Raw genomic sequence first — 22,583 nt, 5'->3', positions numbered from 1 at the left:
TTGAGACAGTTCTGAATTCCCTTTGCCAACCTCCTGCCAGTCCCTGGTTTACAAGACGGTTTTTCAAAGATAGTAAAGGAAGTACTGGGTCCTCACGAGACCCAAGCTGCCTCTTGTCACACAACTATTTCTCTCTCTCACAGTTTCCATCTCAACCTTGAGCCCTATTTTTTCTGGATGTTTGCAGTTTATCGTTTTTACCTTCCTTCTAAAGCTTGGCCTGAGCCTTCCCCACATAAGCCTAACCCTTTACTAACTCAAAGTAGACGATGACTATTTCAGAACCTGAGGGACTGAGTGCTGTGCTAAGCAGTGTAGACAGGCATGGCAACCCCTAATCTAGATGTGGAGCCTGAGACTGCCCAAGTGTGGAGCCATGACTGACTGAGGGTGTGGACAATAAACACAAGTGCCCGTCGCCCCCACTGGGCCCCAATGTGCTTCATTCAGGCCATAAGGGCCTCCAGGGGTTTCTGTGATTGGAAGGCTGCCAGCCTTCACGAACTACAGTGGTGCTTCTTTGTAAAGCAGATGAAATTCACCAAGTCCCCTTATAACGTGTCTCTATTTTTGCCTTTGGTGCTCTGCCCTACCACAGGCACCCTGTCCTCTTGACAGGCAAAGCACCCTAACCGCTCATTTCCAAGGGCATTCTTGGCTGCACACTGTAGAGGCTTACACAGCTCACTAGGTTCCCTTTTGACAATTTCTGACACAGTAAGCCTCTCGTGTAGAATGAGGGTGATAAGAGAGTGAGATGACCCAATACAGGTTGTGGTGGATGAGAAGTCTAAAGATGAGAGTTAAGTCCTTAAGTCTAACACTGTTCATTCACATTTTTAAAACCCTCAATCCAAGGCAACTAAATGTGACATCGTTTTGGGGTTGGATTGCATCCTGCAACAGTGAAAGGACATTGACAGCAACCCAGGGCTCCCATATGTGAACGCAACATACGAGCATGAAGCGAGGAACCAGTAGAGGTCTAAGGGGCTGGTCCAATCCCAACTATGCCGTCCCTCCTCCCAGAAGAACCTACTTCAGAGGACAGCACTGAAGCTACAACTCCAGGAGAGGGACATGTCTAATCAGAGCACACAGGAGCAAATGATGGGGAAGGAAGAGAGAGAGTGGAGCAGATCCTGGCCCACCAAGCCTTGAGTACGATATCTCTGTACATATGTAAATATATTTACATGAGGATGGGGAAATAGATCTATGTGCATATATTTACAGGTTTAGTATTAAGGTAGCAGATGGGCATTGGACTTCCACTCAAGTACTCCCTTAATGCAAGAACACTTTGTTCTATTAAAACTGGCATTCCATGATGCTGACCTGCCCGACACTATCACTGAAGACAAACAGGTGCATAAGCAAATGTAGTGAAGAAAGCTGATGGTGCCTGGCTATCAAAATGTATAGTGTCTGGGGTCTTAAAAGCTTAAAGATAAAAGAGGCCATTTAGCTCAGAAGCAAAAGAGGCCACATGAAGCACTCCAGCCTGTGTGATTGTGAGGTGCCGAAGGGATCAGGTACCCAAGTATCAGGCATCAAAGAACAAAAAATCATATCATTGTTAATGAGGGAGAGTGCAGTGTGGGGACTCAAAGCCCATCTGTAGGCAACTGGACATCCCCTTGCACAAGGGTTGTGGGGAGAAGAGCCAGTCAGGGTGCAGTATAGCAAACGATGAAAACATACAACTTTCCTCTAGTTCTTAAATGACATCCCTACCCCAATATCATGATCCCAATTCCACCTTACAAATCTGTCTAGACCAGAGGATGTACACTGATACAGATAGGAACTGGAAACATAGGGAATCCAGGACAGATGAACCCCTCAGGACCAGTGGTGAGAGCGGTGATAAAAGGAGGGTGGAGGGAAGGAGGGGTAGAAAGGGGAAAATGATCACAAGGATCTTCATATAACCTCCTCCCTGGGGGACAGACAAGAGAAAAGTGGGTGAAGGGAGACATTGGACAGTGTAAGGTATGACAAAATAATGATAATTTATAAATTATCAAGGTTTCAAGAGGGAGGGGGAGTGAGAGGAAAAATGAGCAGCTGATATCAAGGGCTCAAGTAGAAAGAAATGTTTTGAGAATGATGAGGGCAACAAATGTACACATGTGCTTGACACATTGGATGGATGTATGGATTGTGGTAAGAGGTGTATGATCCCCAATAAAAATGATTAAAAAAGAAAAAAGAAAGAAAGTGCAGCAAAGCCCAGAGGGTAGTTGATAGTAATGTACGAATGTCAGTTTCTTAGTTTGCACAAATGTCCTATGATAAATGAAGATGGTTAGGGCAGAGGTTGTACACTGGTGCATATGGGGGCTGGAGGCACAGGGAATCCAGGGCGGACGATACCTTCAGGACCAAGGGTGTGAGGGGCGATGCTGGGAGAGCGGAGGGTGAGTGGGTTGGAAAGGGGGAACTGATTACAAGGATTCACATGTGACCTCCTCCCTGGGAGATGGACAGCAGAGAAGGGGGGGAAGGGAGACTCCGGATAGGGCAAGATATGACAAAATAACAATGTATAAATTTCCAAGGGCACATGAGGGAGGGGAGAATGGGGAGGGAGGGGGAAAAAAGAGGACCTGATGCAAAGGGCTTAAGCGGAGAGCAAATGCTATGAGAATGATTGGGGCAGGGAATGTGCGGATGTGCTTTATACAATTGATGTATGTATAGGTATGGATTGTGGTAAGAGTTGTATGCGCCCCTAATAAAATGTAAAAAAAGAGGAAAAAAAAGAGAAAATGATTAGGGCAAAGAATGTACAGATGTGCTTTATACAATTGATGTATGTATATGTATGGATTGTGAGAAGAGTTGTATGAGCCCCTAATAAAATGTTTTCCAAAATAAATAAATAAATAAATGAAGATGGTAAACTTTGGAGGAAGTTGGGCGAAGGACACACAGGAGCAATCTGTACTGCCCTTGTAGCTATTCTGTAAATCTAAAAGTATTCCAAAATTAAAAGCTAATCGAAAGAAAAAGAAACTGTAAGTCTTGATGTTTAGACTATTTCAGCAGTCAAAAGAAGTACCAGCTAATAACAATGTTACACCTGGGAAAAAGGAGTGGAGGATACTTAGAGATCGTTTGTATTATTACTTATAACTGCCTACAACCATCTCAAAATGTTAAAAAAGACAGGAGAACAACAGTCTAATGATCTGCCCCGTGCGTACTCTTCTCACTGAGGCTTAACAAGAAATCATACCTCCGATCTGATAGCACTCAAGAGTACTTGGCTCGATAGAGCATCTACCTATCTTGCTATCTCGTGCTCGCCACTCCCGTACTTTGGAAAGAAGACCCAAACACTTCACCTAGTTTCGGGAAGCACCAGCACGGCAGCATTCTGAGCTGCACTTACCTTTGTACACTGTGCAGCAGGCAAGAGGTCAATGAACACCTTGAGGTCTGTACAACAGCAAGGCTTATCCCCAAACTTTTTAAAATACTGAAACATTAACTCCTCTGGATCACCTAAAAGGGGTGTAGCAAAGAATTACAGAATTATTCAGCAAGACACTTTTTTTTTACTTGAATTTCTCTTTATCAAGTGCATACTGATCAGTTATTACAGGGAAGGAAATGGGGTAGGTACTAAAGCTGTAAGGGTAAAAATCTACTTCTGTAGATTCATGAGGGGCGTGGGTGGTGCTATCAAGGAAGACACTTCCAATTTAAGTAAAAGGTCTGGTTTGAAAATGTTGGCTTCGATTCTAGTAAATTGAAATTTTGCACGAATGCTGGCATGAAAATCAATAGGAAGGACAATAAACGAGAGCCAGAAGAGGGTTTGGCCATTTAAAACTCAACAAGTAGCTTAAACAGCTTAAATTCATAAATATCGTTGTTCTGTTATAATCCTTTAAATCCTATTTTTAATGTGGTGGGCTTTTTACATGTAAACATTAAATCTGCTGTCCACAATTGTTCACGCGACGTAACAAGTATTAAATGTTAATTAAATGAAAGGAAATGCTTGCCAACTCAATCACACTAATAGGAGAATTAATGAAAGAGCTACTTTCACTATAAAAAATTTAAACCTCAGTATTTAAAGCAGTTCATTGTAGTCTTCCCTAAATTAGAAAAAGAAAATGCTCTCAAAGGGAAACGAGATCAGGCCGCAAGGAGTTTTAATCCAAGGTCTCTGTGACATTTTAGGAGACGGTTCCTATTTATATTTTTCTGGCAAGAGTGGTCTAAGCCCTTAATCAGATTCTCCCAATCACACTCCACATTACCAAGTAAAAAAGCTAGTAAGTACTTCTTACTGGTCTGGTTTGAGAAAAACAACAAACAGTAGAGACTGGAGAAATTCACAAATTTCAAGGTATACGGTGGTGGGTGGGATGGAAAGATAATAGATACAAAAACCTTTAGACCCGGCGTTGGAAAGAGGGTAGACCTTGGGAAGATCTTTGATCAAACTTGGCTGCAAATCCTATTTAAGTTTTCATTTGCAATTCTGATCTTGAACATTGAAAGAATAATCGGCGAAAAGAGTCAATATGGAATTCAAACTGAGTTGTAACCACTACAAGGAGTGAACCTCCCAGAACTCATGATTAAACGATGAAAATGGAGAAATCTTAGGGATAAGAGGTTCTCCTTATCTCAGGACAATCTGTCCCCCAAAACAACCCTCTTACAGTTAATTACTTTTAACAGAGACCACATTTTTAAAGTTGTCAGTTTCAAAATAAAGGTTCTTTTGGACGCTCTCTAAAAACTAAAGCTGAAAAATTCAGAAAGTTTATGATCTTAAAGTCAACAGAGAAGTTAAGGTACAACTAGAAGTATAAACTAATTCTTAGTATGCGCAGAGAATCGCTGACATTCGTGTGCTGATTTTCCTGCAAGGTTGTGAACTGGCACTGTACAACCTCCTTTTCCCCTGTAGCAAACCAAACCAGAGCACCACCATCAGTCCATGCTGACTCACAGCGACCCCTTGTGGGTTCCTGCAGAACTGCTGTCCAGGCTGAGCACAGCCCGATGCACAACCCCTACATCACAGGACTCCCATTCCCTACACGGTGTGATCATAAAGAAAAACCGCACAGAACCATCGAAGGGCTTCATCCATTTGCCTGAGGACCCCTCTTAATGCTTCACTGTCCAAATCACTTTTATCCCATAGTGCCATTATCCTGAAGATACTCTGCCACTGTGAACTGGCCTAACGGTGCCAAACGCTCTCTTCTCCAGGAGCACTGGGAGCAGGGTTTCAAGAAACTCTCCATCCACTTCACAGAATCCTCAATCTTCTACAAAGCTGGCCGCCTCGCTCTCAAATGAACTTTACTGTTAGGGCATCAAGAGAGTGGCTAACAAAAGACTGATAAGACGTAGAGAGATGCTAATTTGGGGCAAAGTTGGGTAGCATATAGATGAAGGACTAATTTTGTAATTAGGATTCATTACTATTCACTGGCAAATAAGGACGTTTGCTTCCCAAACGTGATTAGGTCACTACGGGCTTCGGCTAATGAAGAGTGTCCTTGAGTGAGGGCAGCATCCCTTCTTCATTGTCCACATCCCCCCATAATCACCCCAACATCGCACTGTCTCTTACCCAGTTTGTACTCATTGATACAGCCGTGACGCCGTAAACGCCTAATCAGCTCCAATTTGGCTAGATGCGGTCCTCGAAGGTGGCGGGAACTTTTAGATTCTTCTGCTATCCGGTCTTCTATAAACTTCACAGCTTCTTCAGTAGAATAATGTACTTCTCCTTCTAAAGAGCTGGGTACAATCGTGTGAGACAGGCATGACTCTCTTGTCGTTCTCAAAGCGTACAGACAACACAAAGTATTGTAAGAAACACAAAGTGGGCAAAAAACAACACTTTGGTATTAATTTAGTCACTACGTAATACACATGGCGTACAACAGAATGATGAATATGTTCTGGACAATTAAGATTTACTCCCAGTCGTGACATGTGGTTGTTGCAGTGACTAGCCACCTTTATCTGCTCCTTTGTTTTGAAAGGATAGGTTTCTATCTGTGAAAAATTGCCTACAACAAGCACAGAGAGAGCAAACGTTTCTTCGTAGCGACCAGCGGGAGAGGGAGGGAGGAAAGAGGAGCTGTTCTTTTAGCAGCACTGAGTTTATTAAGGGTCAGGAACAATCTTGCCAGCCGTGGTAACGGTTGCACAGCATGGTGGATAAAGCTAATGTCTCTGAATCATACATGTGAAAGTTCTTAAAACGGCAAGCGTGGTTATGTGTTGTTGCCACACCAAAAAAATTGTCTAAAAAAAGTAAACTTCATTTTTGCTCTAAGATCGAAGGATGGAAAACAATGACGCAAGTAAGCATCAGCTCATAATTAATCTTGAATGTGATTCCAGTTACTTCTCAAACAGATGCTATTTATGACTTTTATCCTTAATAGTCAAACAAGAAAGGAAGAAAAAACCCAAGTGCCTATGTGTCTATCAATGTGGACAGGTTCAACGACTCCCTAACAGAATACTGTGAGCCACTAAGAATAAAATACAGGTGTAATGTACTACACATGGAAAGATGCCCAAGATATACTTAAGAGGGGAAAAAGAATCAAGTTTCACACCAGCATGTCTGTATGATCCCATTTTTGGTTAAATAATTATCATTACAATATGCTAGTACATGGACAGATATAATCCTGGAGGAAAAGATATCACATTGTTATCAAGTTATTTCTGGGATGGTAGGATTACTGAGGGCGAATACTTTCTCCACCACAGGTTTCTGACCTGATTTTATTTTATAATCAAAACAGTAAAAGAATCTCTGGCTTTGAAAGAGTTAGAAAACTGAAACAGAAAAAAGCATTCAGTGAGTCTCACAATGGGAGTCCTTTTATATAGGTACCACACACAAAAAAGTGCCTTTGTGTATTTCAGTTAAAAAAGAGAGAGTGAAAGAAGTAGAAATACACATGGATTAAGCCACTGGTGAATCCCTTTGACCATGGACCAGGGCTATGGATAGTCTGCTATCATGCAGAAAGCAGGGTTAAGAGGTTTGTTTAAGCTACAGTGTATTTAAGTACACTATCAGATGATAACCCTTATGATCCATTTAGATTTTTTCTAGTTTTAAATTTTTTTGTGTGCAAGTTTTAAATATTTTGTTTCTTTGCGATTGAGGTTTTTATCTGTTTTATTTCATTATTGTTGTTAGTTTTGTTTCTTCTTTGTGAAATGTTTTTCTGTATTAAAATCCAGGATGGGTAAAGCTATAGAGACAGTAACAGGACTAATGGTCCTTGGGGAAGTGTTGGGATGGGGTGGGAAGGGGGTGGGGTGGAGAATGGGGAGCTAATAATGAGTAAAAGAAAGAAGGAAATATTTTAAACTGAATGTGGTGATGACTGCACAGCTCTTCTTGATGTGAATGATCGACTCACCAGGATGATATGTGAATTACATGCCAATGGAATTGTGCCTTTTTAAAAAGTGCCTTTGTAATTCAGGAAAGAAGACAACTTACTGTTCACCTTCAGCAGGAGGAGTCCAGGCCTCTTCAATCAGTTGAAAGACAGAATCGAAGTAAGTCAAATAGAACTGCCAGTCATCTGAGCTGAAAACAAATTGGGTGATGCACACAGGATTAAACCAAAGCTGACGACCAGCCTTGTTAGTAGGCGCCATGAAGTTGGCTCCAACTCTAACGCCATAGTGACCCTACGTCAACAGGAGAAATGCTGCCTGGTCCTGGGCCATCCCCTCAACTGTCGTCATGTGTATACCCAATGTTGTGGCTCTGTGACTTTTAACTTATTCTCTCAATCATGTCATCATCTTTACAAGGACCCCTTCCTTCCCCAGGGCCCGCAGCCAGGAAAGGGCAACTGTTCAGAGGCAACAGATCACTCTTCCTTCAATAAAATGGTCAGGTTTGAAAAAATAATATTCTGAGGGAAAAAACTCCTAAATGGGGGGGGGGGGGAGTGGCCAAGAAAGACAGGGCAAGTGGGAGTAGCAATATGAGGGTACAGGGATGGTGGGTGGGTAGGGGGAACCCATTGCAAGTTTGGATATATAGCCCCTCGCCCCAGGAGGACAAATAACAAAGGTCTGGTGAAGGGAGACAATGAGCAGGGTAAGACACAAGATAACAACAACAATAAATTATTGATCAAGGATTCACAAGGGTGGAAGGATGGAAGAGAGGGGAAAATCAGTTGAAAGACAGAGGAGCTGATACCAAGGGCTCAAGTAGAAAGAATTTGTTTCGGAAATGTTGATAGCAACATATATACTAGTGTGCTTAATACTATTGAATGATGGATTGTTATAAGACTTTGTAAGAGCACCCCCCCCTCAAAATAAAATAATAATTTAAAAAAAGACAGGGCAGCCCTCTCTTTTACACGAGTGAATTTAATGAAAAAATAATCTTCAGTTTATAATCTAATCTGAACAAGTGATAAACAACTAGCTGTGTTGTAGCGGAAGTATCATTTTACTCTTTACTGAAAGATGAGTAACTGTTCATTGAAAACTCTCATTTGAAGGACAAATGCAAAAGATGTACAGCTGACCCTGGACCCACATGGGTTCCAACTGTGTGGGGTTCAGGTATATGCAGACAGCCCACCCACCCGTGGTTACTGTGGTGAGCTCAGGTGGTGCAAGTCTCCAATCTCGGTGAGGGCAGTGTGCCGGTGAGGGCAGTGTGCCGCTCAGTGCATGTTGAGCTCACTATGCAGCCACGGCTACTAGTCAGTTCCAGCTCATCCCCGTGCCCCTAGGCAGTCACAGAGCAAACTACTAGCAGGTCCCGCCATCAACCTCACAATTGCTTTGTTTGCGTTTGGGGCTGCAAAGCCATGATATGATCTAGCTCCTGGGGGGTCCTTTCCTCTTTGTGACCAAGACGCTGCTTTATCAAGCTTACATGCTTTCCCAGGGATCGGTGCCCCTGACGAAATGCTCAAATTACAGTGAGGTAACACGCTCATTATCCTCGCCCCTAAGGAGCATTCGGCTGGACTTCTCTCAAGACAGAGTGGCTTGTTCTTCTGGCAGTGGAATTTTTCACCAACACCTTAATTCAAATGCATCAATTCTGTGGAGGTTTCCTTATTCACTGCCCAGCAGTCACAGGCATACAAGGCTACTGAAAATACCAAGCCTTTAAAAAAACAAATTACCAAGTCTTGGATGGGGCATGCCTTAGTCCTTAAAAGGACACCTTTATTGTTTAACTGTCTGTCTGTCTATCTATCTATCTACCTATGTTTAACACTGTTCATCAGATTTACTCATCAAGACTTGTTTGATCTTTCATGAGCATTAATTATAAATGCAAGTCAAACGAAACCTTTGAAAACTTGTCCCATCAGCAAATGAAGGGCTTAAAAGCTTTGCTCCGACCATGTCACGAAGGCAAACTCTCCCTTGAGCAGGTAGTTCTTCCTCACTCCTATTCTGGGTACCTTCCAATGTGCGGGCTCACCTCCCAGCACAAGTTCAGACGGTGTTCCACTGCCATTCATAAGGTTTTCAGTGGCTAATCCCTCAGAAGCCAACCACCTTTCCTTCCGTCTAGTCTGTCTTAGTCTATCAGCTCCACTGAATCCTGTCCACTACAGGTGACCTTGCTAGAAATATCAGCGGCATAGCTTCCAGCAACACACAAGTCACCACAGGGCAACAAAGCAACAGACAGGCACTCAGTCAAACAGTGCAGCGCGCACTTGTGCTGTGCCAGGTCAACTGTAAATGGTAGACGGTCTTTTCGACTGTGTGGGAAGTTACAACACACTTGGCCCCACACTGTTCAAAGGTCAGCTGCCCAGTCGTCGTAAAAGCTACACAGAACGACACAAACGCCAGCCGGGAGTTCTCAAGCACTCCGCGGCGGTCAGCGTCCAAGCAGGGCTTCTACTACTCACTTTTCCAGCAGAAGGCGCCTGGACAGGGCGTTGCACTCTGGCCACCGGCTCAGCTTCTTGTACATAGCCATACACTTGGTTTCCCGGCTCTGAACCTCGCTGGTCAGCTTCTCTACGGTTAAAAGCGGGAAAAGGCTTTCATTTCTGCTCAAAACACTGAGTAAGGTCCAATCAGAATGAAAATGCCTCCTATTCAGTCTCAGAAACGAACCACTATCAGATACTAACTACTTCTTATTGGAGATTATTTTGCTGGGGGGAGGTGGGGTGTGTACGTACACACACACACACAGACACACACACATTTCTGGTAATAAACTTTAGAATCACTTTTGCTGGAAGCTACAAAGGCTACACCAGGTGTTGACCGAGAGATCTGGTGTGCGTGATACACTGAACACTTTGTTGTTGTTGATGTGTGCCGCCAAGTCAGTTTGGGCTCACAGTGACACAGGTGACGTTGAGTTATCGAGATTATAACCTTTATGGTAGGAGATCACTGCGGTTTCCTCCTTAGAGCCATTGGGCAGGATTTAAACTGCCAACCTTTCTCTTAGCAACTGAGTAGCTAATTGTTATATCACCAGGGCTCCTGAAACAACATGGAAAATCGACTTCCCATTCATAAGGCGAGATGTGAGGAGAATGATTTTGAAAGAGCTGTGATAAATCAAACTCTTCCTAAACAGCTCAGAATAGGAACACCAGGACTACAGTTCTAGCATGCAACTGCTAGCCAAAAGGTCAACAGTTCAAAACTACCAGTCACTCTGGTGGAAAAAAGATGTGGCAATCTGCGTACAGCCATTGGATACCACCGGGGCAGTGATACCCTGTTCTACACAAGTGGGAATGAACTGAACAGCAGGGGTCAAAATTCTAAGAACAGCTTAGCAGACAAGGAATGCTACAGACTACATGGTGAATTGCCTGTAGGAAATCTGAACTTCACTATCCACAGAAGATTATTCTAGCTATGAAACGGGGTGGAGGGCCGATGTGTATTCATCTGTACCGAGGCTTATGTCAGAGAGTAAATCTCATAAAAGATCTCCTATATTTTACAAAATGAAAGTCGTTATCTGCCAATTGGTGGTGTAACTTTATTTTGTAGATAACTATAACTATAAACTGTATATAGTTTAGCCCAGTGGTTCTCAACCTTCCTAATGGTGCAAACCTTTAACACAATTCCTCATGTGTTGGTGAACCCCCGGCCATAAAATTATTTTTGTTGTTACTTCATCACTGTCATTTTGCTACTGCTATGAATCGTCAAGTAAATATCTGATATGTAGGATGTATTTTCATTGTGATAAATTGAACATAATTAAAGCATAGTGATTCATCACAAAATATGTAATTATACATTGTGAACTACCGTACATACTCGAATATAAGCCGACCCGAGTATAAGCCGAGGTACCTAATTATTACCTGGGAAACCAGAAAAACTGATGGACTCGAGTATAAGCCTAGGGTGGGAAACGCAGGATACGAATTAACACAGAGACCAGAGGGGAGAGACGGAGCGCAGCCACAGACACATCCTTACCAGTTCAGCTGCTGGTGTATCACTACGGGTGCTTCTGGGAACTGGAGCCGTCCATGTCATAGGACGGCTCTGATTGGTTAGATGTGAGTAAACAAACATTCAAAGCCCTGCAGTGTCAGCGGGGCTTTGAATGAACAGCGGAGGAACGGCAATCGTCCGCGAGATGTTACATCTCGCTGCGGTACCACTGACCTGTGTATAGGCCAAACCCCAGTTTTTCATCATATTTCGTGTGCTGAAAAACTCGGCTTATACACGAGTATATACGGTACTTATGTCTAGTGACAAATAAATGAACTATTTTGTCTTGAAGGATGGTGTAGCATGGGTAACGGTCTTCACGCCGGGTAGGTGGGCATATCTGCATGTGGGTGGACATGCCTGGAGACAGATAGAGGAGTGGTGTCTCGGTTCCTAAGACCATTGGAAAATGTGTTTTCTGATGGTCTTTGGTGACCCTGTGAAAGGGTCGTTCGACGCCCCCCCCCCCAAGGGGTCTCGACCCACAGGTTGAGAACCGCTGGTCTAGTCAGTGTGTTTAATGATCTAACTAATTAACGATCTGAGGCAGCTAGGCTACAGCTACATCCTCCCACTGAATACAAAGGTACCTTTAAAACAAGCTTTCTCCAAACAGTAAGGGCACTTGCAGGAATCCCTCCTAACAAACTCGTAAAAGAAGCCCAAATATTTATGAACTAGGATCTTTGTCCTAAGTGCCCCAAATGGGAGAGTGATTAAGTTGATTTATTTTCCAACGCAAAAAGGTAAAGGAGTGATCTGAAATCTATGGAAAAGGTCTATTTTGATAAAATAGTAAGTGGTGTCGCAAATCAGTAAGAAAAAATACTAACCAGACTCTTAAAAAGAGGAAAAAGGCAATTTCAAATAAAAACGCATACTAAACTGATAAGGCTTAAACAAACAGCGTAAGATTATCCCACTTCATAAGCAAAGAAATGAAAGAAACTATAAGCAGTTTCTTTTTTATCGACTCTAAAAGCAAAACAGTTTGATAATTTTGTTTGAAAAGTCTGATGAGGAGAAATCTCTTTACGTGTTCATAGTGGATGCACCATGGTATCTCTCTGAGGGCAATGTGGTTTCCAGGAAAAAAATGTTTCTTACAAGAGGGGCTGATTACATAAATTCTCTCTACTAAATATTGAGCAGTAGAGAACCAGCTACGCTTCCACACTAAAAGTATGACATATTGATACACGTTAACAGACAAAAATGAGTATGACAAGGTCTGTTTGTATCTACAGTTCATGCCCTGGCCAGAGGCACTGATATTCACAATTAAAAAAAAAAATTTGTTCAATCTTAAAAAAAAATAAAAACCCTGTCCCCTGAGTACCATTACTCTATGGACCAGCCATCGCGTACATGCTGTAGCATTCAGAGACACACAGCAGAACGAGATGCGCAAGAGCTGACTGAAGAAGATCCTGACAAGGAAGGCTAGGGGTCCCATGTATAATTTTTCACACTCCCTGGATTTTCAAAAGCTATGAATTATTTTTATTAGAAAATACTAAAAGTTGTCAAAATACAGAAGTCTGGAAAAAATGTAGCAAGATGATTACAAGTGACTTATTATAGCTTTATGTTTTTATATGACGAAACGTTTTAACAATTTACACGTGCCATGCTTACTTAAACAGGGAGGGGGACAGAAATCTAACAAAATTTTAAGAATTACCTCCTAACTTCCCTCGGATGACATCCAAGGCTTCCTGGTATTTTCCCAAACGTTCCAGGATCATATAATAAAGTTCAACCTCACAGGAAAAGAAACACAAGAAATAAACTTTTTAATCATCAAAAGCCATTCATTTATGCATGTGTTTTTAAACGCTATCTAAATAGAAGGCAATACTTTTCAAAAGAGATGAGATTTTAACCCAGTTTGTCTAGAGCAGTGGTTCTCAACCTTCCTAATGCCAGCCATGACCCTTTAATACAGGTTCCTCACATTGTGGTGACGCCCCCCCAACCATAAAATTATTTTCACTGCTACTTCACAACTGTAATTTTGCTACTGTTATGCATCGTTCAACTCCCAAACGGGTCTTGACCCACAGGTTGAGAACCACTGGTCTAGAGGAATTGCCAGAAGCAGCCCTCCCTAAATGGGAACAGAGCATCAATTCACACTCAGAATCCGGCAAATACACAGGTAAGGTTTAAAAGACTCACTTCAGCCTCAGCTTCGATCTTGTCCTCTTTCACCATTTTTTCTACCATTCTCTCAGCAAGAGGTAGAAACATTGTTTTTGAAAGGTTCTCATCCTGAGCCGATATAGACTGGAGGAGGGGGTGAAAAGTAAAATCAACATTTCATTTTTATTCCTCCTGTTACCCTGTCTGCATTGACCATGTAGATCATCTCTTGGCCCCAGCACACAATTATCAATCCACTAAGTCAAACAGACTTCATGGGAACCTGGCAGCCTTACAAATGGTTTCTTTACAAGAAGTTTCTTTACTAAAGAGCTTACGCATTCCTCAAATACCAAGTTTGCACAATATGACCCAAGTTTTCAATGTAAGTTATTCACATAGTTTTCTAGGAATTGAAGAGCCTTTTATCTTTAGAAGAAGAGAAATGCCAATTCCTTCTAATTATACAACTTCCAATTATCTATAGTAACCGTAGACTGACAATTAAAATTAATAAGTGATATTAATTATTTTAATGTTGCCAGATATTCTGCTCAGATCTTGAAACACATCGTTTAAATCTTTGACTATACTCCTTCAAGGTAAATATTAGGCTTCTTTTACAGACAGAAAAGCAAAGTTTAGTGAGTTACCCCAACAGTTGTTCAAGACATGAGGTACCCTCAAAACCTGAAATTTGCTCCCCAAAGCTACTTATTTAAATTTGTTTACAAGTCAACCTTATCACCTTCAAAGTACTCTCCATTATACTTAGTACATTTGCCAAATCTGTGATTCCATTCTTGGAAACATTTTTCAAAGCCATCTGTTTGGATGGCTGACAGCACCTTACTTTCTTCATCTCTTTTACATCTCCAATTGCTATCCTTTCATGTCCCTCTTCATTCACAGAAACAAACAAAAAAAGTCCCATTGAGGGAGGTCAGATGAGTAAGGTGTGTGGGGCAAGAGAGGCATCCTGTTTTTTGCCAAAAACTAGTGCACTGAGATGGCTGCTTGAGCAGGTGCATGATTGTGGTGGCAAAACCAGTCCCCAATCTGCCACATATCGGGCCCTTTTTGTCACACACTGTTACACTGTCTTTTCAGAACCTCTAAATAGAAAGCGTCATTAACAGTCTGACCTGGTGGAATGAACTCAAAACGAACTACAAGTTTCTTTGGGTAGTTGACAGGTGTCCAGAACAAGGCTTGTCATCAATTGACATTTCATCTATTTTGACAAGAGAAACCCACTTGTACACTTGAGTTTTTACAAGTGCTATCCTTGTAAGCTGTGTTCAACATCACAACAGTTTCTGTAGCATTTTTCCCAGCAGGAAACAAAATTTCACAGCCACACACTTTTCTCTTAAATCGTCCATCACACACACACACACACACACACACACACACACACACAAACCACTGTTCAAGCTAAACTGCTTTTACGATAACTTCACTGTGACCACAGAGAACCTTCCCAGGCGATGCCACTGGGTGCATTAACTCAGAGCGAGTTGCTGGATGCTCCCCTAGAGGGGAAATTGCATACTACGAAAGCTCCACCCAGCAGCTTTTTAAAAACACTGCTGCACAAAAATGCATTCCCAAGCTGCAGTACTTAAAATACAGTGAAACAAATTCAAACACGGTCTGTTATCTGTGAAGAGAGCAGCCCATTTTATTCACGCTTCTGGAAATGGGCATCCAGTAAAGTTCATTAGCTTGTTCAAGAAGACAGGAATGCATGGGGGGAAAGTGTACGCAAACATCCTGAGCCACTGAGAACGAAAAAGAAGGGTCAGCAAATCGTGTTGGGATTGTCTTTTCTTGAGTTTCATTCCCAGACATTTTCTCTGATTAGCAGTTGCCCAGGTGTCTGTGTAACCCAAGATCCTCTGTTCTTAACCACTACATACAAGGGGTTCCCTCTGCCTCAAAACACGGGGGAAAACTCCACTTGGTGGGGCTTCACTTAGCCCGCATTTTTCCCCACTAGGGGAGCTTCGGGCAACTCACTGAGTGAGTGCACCCAGTGGCACTGCCTGGGAAGGTTTTCTCTGGTCACTGAATGTTTCGTAAAAGCAGTTTGACTCAAACCTGTTTGTTTGTGATGGACGATTTAAGAGAAAAGTGTGTGGCTGTGAAATTTTGTTTCCTGCTGGGGCAAATGCTGCAGAAACTGTTGTGATGTTGAACACAGCTTATAACAGTGATTCTCAACCTTCCTAATGCCGCGACCCTTTAATACAGTTCCTCATGTTGTGGTGATGCCCCGAACCATAACATTATTTTTGTTGTTCCTTCATAACTTTAATTTCGCTATTGTTATGAATCAGGCAACCCCTGAGAAAGGGTCGTTTGACCCCCCCCTCTCCAAAGGGGTTGCGACCCACAGGTTGAGAACCACTGTCTTACAAGGCCAGTGCTATGGGAAAAATTCAAGCATATGAGTGGTTTTTCTCATTTCAAAAAAGGCAAAACGTTGATTGATGACAAACCTTCCTCTGGATTTCCCTCAACTTCTCAAAGAGACAAAAATGTCAACAAAATTCATTTTTTGGTGCTCAGAGACCAACAGCAGACCATTGAAGAGATGGGGAAGCTATCTGGACTATCTTGGAGCTCGGTCCCACAAATTATAATGGATGATTTGGGAATGAGAAGGGTCGGTGCAAAATGTGTGCCTCGGGTTCTGACTGATCAGGAATAAGCGCTTGGAGTGGAAATACCCCGTGCTCTGAAAGAACAGCTCCTGAGCAGCGCAGACTTTTTCCCTAAGGTTACTACTGATAAGTAGACATGGTGTTGTTCTGTTCTTTTATGGTGCCATGCTTATGACCCCAAAAGCACACATCCATCAAGCCAGTGGAAGACTCCATCATCACCTCGCTCCCAAAAAAGCTCCTAAGGTGAAACCAAAGGTCAAAACCTCACTCATTTGGTTTTTTTGGAGTGCATTTGGAGTTCGTTCCACGAGTAAGACTGTTGACCAAGCTTTCTATTTAAAGGTTCTGACAAGACAGCGTAACAGAGTGTGACAAAAAGGGATGATTTTGCCACCACAGCAATGCACCTGCACCAGTTTTGGGCAAAAAACAGAATGCCTCTCTTGCCCACACACCTTACTCACCTGACCTCCCTCCATGGGACTTCTTTTTGTTTCCGCAAATGAAGAGGGACATGAAAGGGCAGCGATTTGGTGATGGAGAAGAGGTGAAGAAAAAAAACAAACGAGGGAGGTGCTGTCAGCCATCCAAACATGAGTTTTAAAAATGTTTCCAAGAATGGAACAGCAGATTTGACACATGTATTTTAAGTGTAATGGAGAAGATGATAAGGTTGTTTTATAAAAAAATTTAAATACATAGCTTTGAAGAAAAATTCCATGGGGGGGGGGGGGTAAGCCCTCGTATGTATGACTTCTCTACTTTTCCATACACAGTATCTCGTTTTGGGCCTCACAGTAGCTCTGGGAGATGAGCACCTCCAGTCTACAAAAAAGCAAACAGGCTCAAAAGGGCGAAGTGATAACATAAGCTCTATATCTGTTCACTACAAACCAAGGGTGCCTTTCTAAAAGGGCAAACATGAAGTCGAAACATCCCAGACATCTTGGGGAATCGCATTTGTTAAACACTCCAGCCAGGGAGCCCAAATCCAGGGAAACGCAGTGCATGTTGTTCATATGAGCAACCCAAACAGGGATTCAGAGCAAAACAAAACAACAAAACACCCCAATTCAGAAAGGCAGTGACAACAGGTGAAGTCCTCATTTGACAGATGCTGAGGGCCACATTATGGACGGTGTCTTAACTACGTAACACGCTGGAAACGAGTCTCAATCCCATTTTGAATGCCATACTCACTTGCATAATTAAGCTCATCACAGACCAAAAGTAGTAAGGGTTTTTGGGGACAATCTTATACAGAGCCATGCCAGCCTGAAAGACAGAGACAGCCAAAACACTTCATTTAGAAAACATTGTTCAGCGGACAAATGAGTGAGCTAGACGGGTGACAAGTCATCTCTAGAGAACAGCAGGTCATTTACATATCCCACTAGTGTGGGTGCCCAGGGACTCGCGGGAGGCAGCAACAGTGGCCTTCACAGAGGCGAGCCTCTCCACACTGAGCGCGAGTCGCCCTATGAACCAGGTATTTCCAGCGCACTCTAGTATTCTGGTATTCCTAGTGCACTGCCCAGCAAACTCAAATTTATGTGTGTGTGTCATGAAGGCACACCAATAAACAAATATTACAGGAAATCCCATACTGACCAGTTATAGTGAATAGCAAATACACCCCCTCCCCATCACATAATTATATTTAGACTTCAAAATTTAAAAGATTACGATATAACTGAAAAATTAATGCTTGGGTTTTTAAAAATCTGTGTCATCTCCCACACACACCCCCACACACCCCAATAACATTGCTGTAAAACATGGGTGTAGCCAGAAGGAACAAAACAGCTCTGTTCACCCAAAACTGCGAATCTGTACAAAATTAGCCTCCACAAGGATCACTGTTGCTGAGAGCTCATCGGTCAATTATCCCAGTTTCTATTTTATATGTCTTAGGAGTTTGTCTATCAATTCACTTCAAAATTACTTGGAGCCCCTACTGGGTTTAAAGAGGGGGCGGGGAGAGTCTATTCCTGTCAAAAAGACAAAAATTGAGTGCTTATCCCAAAGGCATTTAAAAACTAGGGAAAGAGATAAGTGTCTAAAATATTCTTGATAAAGACAAATGCCTTTGTTCTTTAAAAGATAAACATTTTACCACCATAGTAGGGTGTTTCCAAGAAACATGGTTGGCTGGTTTTTTCTTCCTCTCTTTAACTTTTGATTTTCAAGTTTCTTTTCTTTTAAGGGAAAGCATGGAAGAGAACTCAATGAAGCCATTGCCAAAGTACCAGTCTTTCGGCTAGAGCATCAGGTCCAGCAGGGAGTGGCTACAGGCAAGGATGGAGCATAGAGGCACTAATACAAGTCTTTCTAAGTGTGGGGATCAGTTCTAGGTTGGGAGGAAATGAGTTCGGAGTAGAAATGTTACAGAAAAAACCGTCCAGGGACACAGTTAGACCAGAACAAGTAGGACATTTAAATAAAATAACAGATGAGAGGACAGGTAGGGAAAGGGTGAGGGGTAGACTGAGGAGGTACCTTGGTTGCTAAATACTCAAAAAGAGTCTATGGGGAGTAAAGGATAAGAATAAATCTATGCTCTTCTATCTAGTGAGTCTCTTACTGGTACTGTGAAGAGACAAAACAGGAAGAAAGACCAGGTATATTCATGAGACCTGAACGACTGTGGCGATCGGGTCAAAATGATCCAGAGACAAAACGGATACACAGGATGTGTCTAATTCAGCAATGTCTCCATGATGGACGAGTTGAAAACCATGGCTCTGAAGTTGTAAGCTCGAAAACTCAGAGAACGGAAATGTGGGTTACAGAAAAGCCCATGTCCAGTCACCATATAAATAACCAGTGATGATTTATCACACTGGATTAGCACTGTGATACACCCGGTGGTAGGCGTGCATTCTGAGGCAGTAGCAGCCAGACTGTTTTGATTCCCAAGTCTCCTCCCTCCTGCCGCTGTCAGTTTATGTAATCCTTCATTTGTTTGATAAATATGTATTGTACAGATGCTATTCTAAGCACTGGGGATTCAGCAGTGAACAAAATAAACAAAAGCCACTGCTCTGTCCCCCAAAGAAACAAGACACTAAATTTATAAAGTACCCTATTACCTAAGAACGATACGCCATTTTAAAAATAAGTGTGTGTGTTGCTAAGGAATTGTAATTCTCCTACGCTGCAACAAAGGCAGTATAAAAAAAGTAGCAGAATTTCCATCCCAAAGCATTTCACCCCAGAGCACTCCATTTCTCCAGCACATTACTAGAAGGAAATAATGTAAAATCAAGTTAGGATGAAGACATAGTAAAGAAGTGTACCTGCTAAAACCATATCAATGCAATGCTCTGCCCTCCCCCCCAAAAAAATAAAAGAAAGCAGGATGCAATTTTGCATATCTAACTCTGGACATAAAAAACTAAACAATATAAAAATGGAAATTAGCCTGAGGTTCAAATGGTAGGTTATTTTCCCTTTTTCCAAAATTTCTCAATATTGCTATTATAGGAACTTTCTATTCTTGTAATTTTATGTATCTCTATAAAAGTTTTATAGAGACATGAAAAGTTTTATTTAGGGGATCATAAAATTAATAACATGATTATTTTTTTAAAAAAGAAGACATATTAAGATGAAGGAAAATTATCCACAGCCCCTACCCTATTAACATTTTGGCATCTATTCTAGACATCGTCTTTTGATGACTCGTTTTTCTCAATTAACCAGAGAAAGATGAGGCTGCCTGCTCCCATAAAGAGCTATAGCCTCAGAAACCTTATACATAAAAAAGAAAGAGACCTTATAGAGGGTCACTCTGACTCAGAATGGAGTCAGTGGCAATGAGAGCTTTCTTAGCACTGTGTTTGGGAACAGCTTTCTATGTCAACAAGTAAAAGCACATCATTTAGAAGGATGGGACATACAGTACCGATGTACCATCATTTCTTTAACTCTATCACCGAGAGCCCTGTCGATGTACTACGAGTTGGGCTCCTAACCACAAGATTAGTAGTTCAAAACCACCAGCTGCTCCTCAGGAGAAAGATGAGGCTTCTATTCCCATAAAAATTTATAGTCTTGGACCCCACAGGGGCAGTTCAACTCTGAATATAGTCACTATGAACTGGAATCAACTCGATGAGGGTGAGTGGGTTATTTCTTGTTATCCCTATCAATGGTCATTTAGTAATATATTTTGCTTAAAACACATCAAAATTAAATTTATGATTTACATGTATACATTAACGATAATTTTTAATGCATCTAGTTTACATTTTAAAAGGTTTTCATACTATAGGAAATACTCTGGAAATTACCAAAGTGGGTAGGGGCAAGGGAGGGAAGATGAGGCAATAGCTGGAGGGTAGACACATGTTCCCTTGGGTGAAGGGGAAGCTAGTAAGCCACAAGGGGGTAAAGAGAAGTCAAAGGAGGGATGAAGGATGCAGTAAGATACTAGGTGGGGGGGGCTGTGAAAGTTTAAGTTGCTAAATACAAAACTGATGATCTGGAAACATAAACTGCCACCTAATTCATAATAAAATTATTTTTTAATTATCCCTAAAAGATTGTACTAAGACACATACTCCACCAGCAAATACATTCATGCTAAAAATTGCTGAAGAAACCCATTTGAGAGGGAAATTCTCCCAGTTTGCAAACTTGCCTAAGGAAATATAAAAGTTGCTTTTAAGAAAGAATTTATATTAATAAAGAGTACTGGCTGCCCTGCCGGGATTATCTGTTGCAGCTCAGCGTGCTGAGCAGAGAATAAGATAAAATGGAAACCCAAGTAAGACACAGAGCATTCGAGTATGTGGTGTGTGTGCGTGCGTGCGTGCGTGCACGCAATAACTTGACATTGCAGCTCTACCTGTGCTCAGCTGTGTGGGCTTCGCTTCTCTAGAACGCCTGTCAGCTATTGCATGCGCTAGCACTTGGACACAAAACCCACTGCATCTAGTCAATTCCATCAGACCACCTTAAAAAGGGGGGCTCACTGGCAAATAGGCCACCACAGGTAAAAATACTAACCGCACAGGAAAGAGGCTTTTTCCTTCAAACTGATCGCAAATGCTCAGAGGTCATAAATAAATATACGAATGAAACGTAAATTCATTGCTTGTATTTGTTACCTTTTCTATATAATCTGTTCATTTTTTGCCTTGGGATTTCTGCCCATAGTCTGAAAATTTAGCAATCTGATTCAGTATGACAACAGAAAAGATGATTTACCAGAACCGAACAAAACAGACCATAAGGCCACAAAAGGACAATCAGCTTTGTACCACAGAAATGGCTTAAGTAACTTGAATAATAGTTCATTTTTAAAATACGCAAGGAAATTTATAGGGACAATAACGAGATTAATCGTTTCTTAAGGTTATGGCAGGGGAGATTGGGGAGATGGGGAGTTAATAACAATTGAGTAAAAAAAATGAAGAAAATGTTCTAAAACCAAGTGTGCAAAACAATTGCACAACTCAAGTAGATTCAAACCACTGAATAGTATGGTAAATGAATTAAACAGCTAAAAAAATAAAATACACAATGAAAATAATGGGCTGTCCTACACACACACACACACACACACACACACAATTCAGTTCTACAGGCACCCGGCTAGAGTGAAATCACAACAGGGACTTTTCTAACAGTGAATCCAACAGCCCAGGAGGTGTGGGGATCGAGTTACCTGCTGCATTTTCTTGTATTCGCCGACTCTGGCATAGGCCATGAAGAGGTGAGAGTGATACTCCTCACTATTGGGAACTTTCTTCACAGCTGCTTCATAAAGTTTTGTAACTAACTCCGCTAAGATAAAGAGAAGATTGGAGTTATACTTTAGTAATCAAAGAAGTCCTGAAGGCATTCCATTTCTTATTTGGCAAAAATAGATGTCTCTTATCGTTAAGGAAGAAACATATTCTTTTCTTCGCATGATCCATTCTCTTCTCTCAGGTAGCTATTGTTACAGTGAAGTGTCCCCCTGATGTGTATGAACCCTCGTGGGCCTGGTCTGTCTCCTTGCAGACTCCTTCCCCAACACTTCCTGCCCCCAGCCACACCGCACACGATTTGTAGTCCTGACAGATGCACTGATCCCTCTTTCCTACTCAGTAAACATCATCCAAGACCCCATGTACGTGTAACCCACCTGCAAGACCTTCCCTGAACGCCACCCTGTTCCTTTACCTTGACTGGATGCCAACCTCTCTGTTATCTTTGAATCTTTAGATACCCAGGACAGCATGTCTAATACATAATGTGGTATACTAT

At 41.9% G+C, this 22,583-nt stretch overlaps 1 protein-coding gene across 1 annotated transcript in view; it reads right to left on the bottom strand.

Moving 5' to 3' along the window:
* The window catches only part of NAA25 (N-alpha-acetyltransferase 25, NatB auxiliary subunit), a 75,186-nt gene that overhangs the window by 30,869 nt on the left and 21,734 nt on the right, over positions 1 to 22,583 (bottom strand). Inside the window, exons 4-11 of the mRNA XM_075534393.1 lie at positions 22,000 to 22,118; positions 17,526 to 17,600; positions 13,690 to 13,797; positions 13,193 to 13,271; positions 9,933 to 10,044; positions 7,523 to 7,612; positions 5,615 to 5,784; positions 3,401 to 3,513 (exon numbers count right to left, since the gene is read on the bottom strand). Coding sequence (XP_075390508.1) covers positions 3,401 to 3,513; positions 5,615 to 5,784; positions 7,523 to 7,612; positions 9,933 to 10,044; positions 13,193 to 13,271; positions 13,690 to 13,797; positions 17,526 to 17,600; positions 22,000 to 22,118 — 866 coding nt within the window. The remainder of the gene's footprint in view (positions 1 to 3,400; positions 3,514 to 5,614; positions 5,785 to 7,522; positions 7,613 to 9,932; positions 10,045 to 13,192; positions 13,272 to 13,689; positions 13,798 to 17,525; positions 17,601 to 21,999; positions 22,119 to 22,583) is intronic.

This window comes from Tenrec ecaudatus, chromosome 16 (genome assembly GCF_050624435.1).
Source record: "Tenrec ecaudatus isolate mTenEca1 chromosome 16, mTenEca1.hap1, whole genome shotgun sequence".
Taxonomy (NCBI): Eukaryota; Metazoa; Chordata; class Mammalia; order Afrosoricida; family Tenrecidae; genus Tenrec; species Tenrec ecaudatus.
Note: the sequence above shows the minus strand (reverse complement) of the source record. Positions and strands in the feature narration are given on the sequence as shown.